This window comes from Coptis chinensis, chromosome 1, assembly GCF_015680905.1.
Source record: "Coptis chinensis isolate HL-2020 chromosome 1, ASM1568090v1, whole genome shotgun sequence".
NCBI classification, from domain to species: domain Eukaryota; kingdom Viridiplantae; phylum Streptophyta; class Magnoliopsida; order Ranunculales; family Ranunculaceae; genus Coptis; species Coptis chinensis.
In genome coordinates, this window is record NC_141456.1 from 4620825 (window position 1) to 4624165 (window position 3341).

The 3341-nt window shown below is 40.8% G+C and overlaps 1 protein-coding gene across 1 annotated transcript; it reads left to right on the forward strand.

Moving 5' to 3' along the window:
• Window positions 1-412: 412 nt before the first annotated feature.
• On the forward strand, window positions 413-2742 carry LOC147521497 (uncharacterized). Its single transcript, XM_086565821.1, has 2 exons — window positions 413-1571; window positions 2243-2742. The coding sequence occupies exons 1-2, from the start codon at window positions 413-415 to the stop codon at window positions 2740-2742; spliced, it is 1659 nt and encodes a 552-aa protein (XP_086421947.1).
• The last annotated feature ends 599 nt before the right edge of the window (window positions 2743-3341 follow it).

Sequence of the window (3341 nt, forward strand, 5' to 3'; positions counted from 1 at the left end):
AATTTCTTGTGCGGATGAACACTGCTATTCGACAAGGAAATACTAAGGTACATTCACAACCAACTTTTTCCAGATTTCGTACATATTCTCGTTATTTGCATTTACATAACTTTCGCGGTTTGGCGGCTGTACTAGAACAACCCCCAAGATCATTATGAAAATTCTCTCCTGGAATTGTAGAGGCAGCGGGGGTACCTCTGCGATTAACGAACGACTGGACCTTATATCAACCCACAACCCAGACATCATTTTTCTATCAGAAACGAAATGCCCCCAGGCACACATACTCTTACTCAAATCCAAAATAAACTACCCTAACTCAAACATAATAGACCCAATAGGTACAGCAGGAAGCTTATGCATGTTTTGGAAAGATAATATACATCTCCAATCCATTTTTAAAGGTAAATACATGATTGCTATGATGGTCACTTCTGACCCATATGGACACCCCTGGATTCTCTCTTGTTTCTATGGAAGTCCATACCCGAACCTTAAACGTCATAGCTGGGAATTCCTTCACACACTTTCAGACGACTACGCCCTCCCTTGGGTCATCATAGGAGATCTAAACATGATTCTGGATAAATCTGAAAAACGAGGGGGTGATCTTTACACCCCAAATGAGAGTGTCATAGCTAACAATCTCATCCAAGAAGCTGGTCTCATTAACATAGGATTCTCTGGTAACCCTTTCACTTGGTGGAATAAACAAGCAGGACTAGGTTCCGTCAAAAAACGTTTGGATCGCAGTCTTGCTAATGCTGAATGGTTGCTCATATTCCCTGAAGCAAATCTCATCCACATCCCTACCATCTCATCTGATCATATAGCCATCCTTCTAGACACTCTACCCCAAACTCATACACTTTCTCGTCCCTTCCATTTTCAGGCAATGTGGATTCGTGATGACACCTACCCTAAGGTGATCACTTCTATGTGGCGCCAATCCCACTTCACCAACACTGCCTCTCACTTAGGCTACAACCTCAACAAAACAAAAAAAGCTCTAAAAATATGGAATAAAAATCATTTTGGTAATATTTTCACAATAAAAGAAACTCTCAAAAAAGATATTCAGAATGCACAAAACTTGGACCCTACTCCTGTTTCGATCCTTAATTTCAAAAGCCTCCACTCACAACTAGATGAGAATTATAAACATGAAGAGATTCATTGGAAACAAAAATCTAGTGACCAACTTGTTAAAGAAGGTGACCGTAACACTCGTTACTTTCATATGAAAACTGTTTATAGGCGGAAACGTAATAGGATTGACTGGCTAAAAGATGAAACAGGCACCTGGGTGTCGGGTAGAACTGATTTAGGACACCTTCTTGAGAAACACTTCTCAAATATTCTTGAAACCGTCCACCCTGAACAGCTTGACCTCTCATACTTGTTTCATCAGTCGGTTACTGATGAAGACAACTTGTCTTTGACCGACTGCCCTGATGACACTGAGATACGGGCTGTTGTTTTCAACATTGGGGCGATGAAAGCACCTGGTCCTGACGGCTTCCCAAGCTTTTTCCACCAACACTCTTGGGACATCGTAGAGTCTGACATTTGTAAATTAGTTAAGGATTTTTTCATCAACAATATCTCTCTTGCATCCATTAACTCCACCAACATTGTCCTCATTCCCAAAATTCAGCACCCAACAACCTCGTCTCACTTCCATCCCATAAGTCTATGTAATGTTTCCTACAAGATAATAACCAAGATCTTGGTTGCCAGACTAAAACCCATTCTTCAAAACATCATCTCCCCTCTACAAAGTGCTTTCCTCCCTCAACTTCAAATTACTGATAATATCATCATTGCTCACGAGCTCTTGCATACCATAAAGCATAAACAGGGTCGTAGTGGTCTCATGGCCATTAAATTGGACATGTCCAAAGCCTTTGATCGAATTGAATGGGATCCATTACTTAAGATTATGAATAACTTGGGGTTTAATAGCAAATGGATATCTCTGATTTCTAATTGCATCAAAACCACAAATTATTATATCCTTCTTAATGGCTCTCCATTCGACTTTTTCAAACCCTCGAGGACTAAGGCGAGGGTGACCCCTTGTCACCCCTACTCTTTATTCTCTGCATGGAGGTTCTGACCCGCCTCTTAAATGTCAAACAAGAACAAGGTAAGTTGCATGGCATCCATGCAGCTCGTCATAGCCCTAAAATATCTCACCTTCTATTTGCAAATGACAGTTTCCTGTTCTGTCGGGCTACAGATAAAGAGGCAACTGAGTTAATTGACACCCTTGAGGAGTTTTCTAAAATCACAGGGCAAACAATAAACTATGAAAAATCGGGTGTCCACTTCAGTGCCAATCTCAACCATTCCCACAAAGATTCCATTCGACGTATCCTTGGTATGAACATCATCTCCTCTTCTGATAAGTATCATGGTTGCCCTCTTTTCTTGGGTAAGACAAAAGTGCAAATGTTTGATTCCCTTATTCCAAAGGTTGAATCAAGGATTGATGGATGGAAAAGTAAACTTCTTTCTCAAGCAGGCAAAACTGTTTTAATTAAATCTGTCACTTCAGCCATTCCTACATACCAAATGGCATGCTTTTTAATCCCAAAACCATTACAAAAAAATGTGATTCTCTGCAAAGAGACTTCTGGTGGGGGAAAGGGAAAAATGAGGATACAAACAATCAAAACCATGGCCTATATCTTAAAAGTTGGAAATTTATTTGCAAATCTAAATGTAACGGGGGATTAGGCATTAGAAAATTCAAAAATGCAAACTTGGCGATGATCTCAAAGTTAGCTTGGCGACTAATAAAAGAGCCCAACTCTTTCTAGGTTAAGGTTCTGAAAGCAAAGTATTTCCCTAATGTAGATGCATTGCACTCTAATTCAAAGCAAGGATCTTCCTGGCTATGGAAAAGTGTCACTACTGGTCTACATCTTGTTAAAAAAAACTCCATCTGGAGAGTTGGTAATGGCTCCAATATCTCCATCTGGGAATTGGGATGACAACTAGATACCAGGTCTGCCTCCCACCAGAAGGGCAGATGCTACTAACATCCACCTCCCAACCTCCTGCGTTCAAGACCTCATTCATCCATCCAACACAACTTGGAATGGCCCCCTCATTCACACTCTCTTCGATGCGCGCACTACTCGCCAAATCATTACAATTCACCTAAGTCACAATGACTTAACTGATCAGCTACAATGGTCTCTCACCAAAAAGGGGGTCTTCACAACTCGCTCTATTTATAAAAAAACTCTTTGATTATGATCCTCCCATCCATGCTCACGACCCCATTGGGCCTAAGATTTAGCACGTGAAAAGCTCACCACGAGCTCTAAACT

What these genes read in the sequence shown, in the direction of transcription:
- LOC147521497 (XM_086565821.1), top strand. Translation starts at nt 413, where the DNA reads ATGATTGCTATGATGGTCACTTCTGACCCATATGGACACCCCTGGATT. An exon ending in CATCGTAGAGTCTGACATTT is followed by an intron (nt 1,572 to 2,242) that starts GTAAATTAGTTA and finishes GTCGGGCTACAG; the next exon opens with ATAAAGAGGCAACTGAGTTA.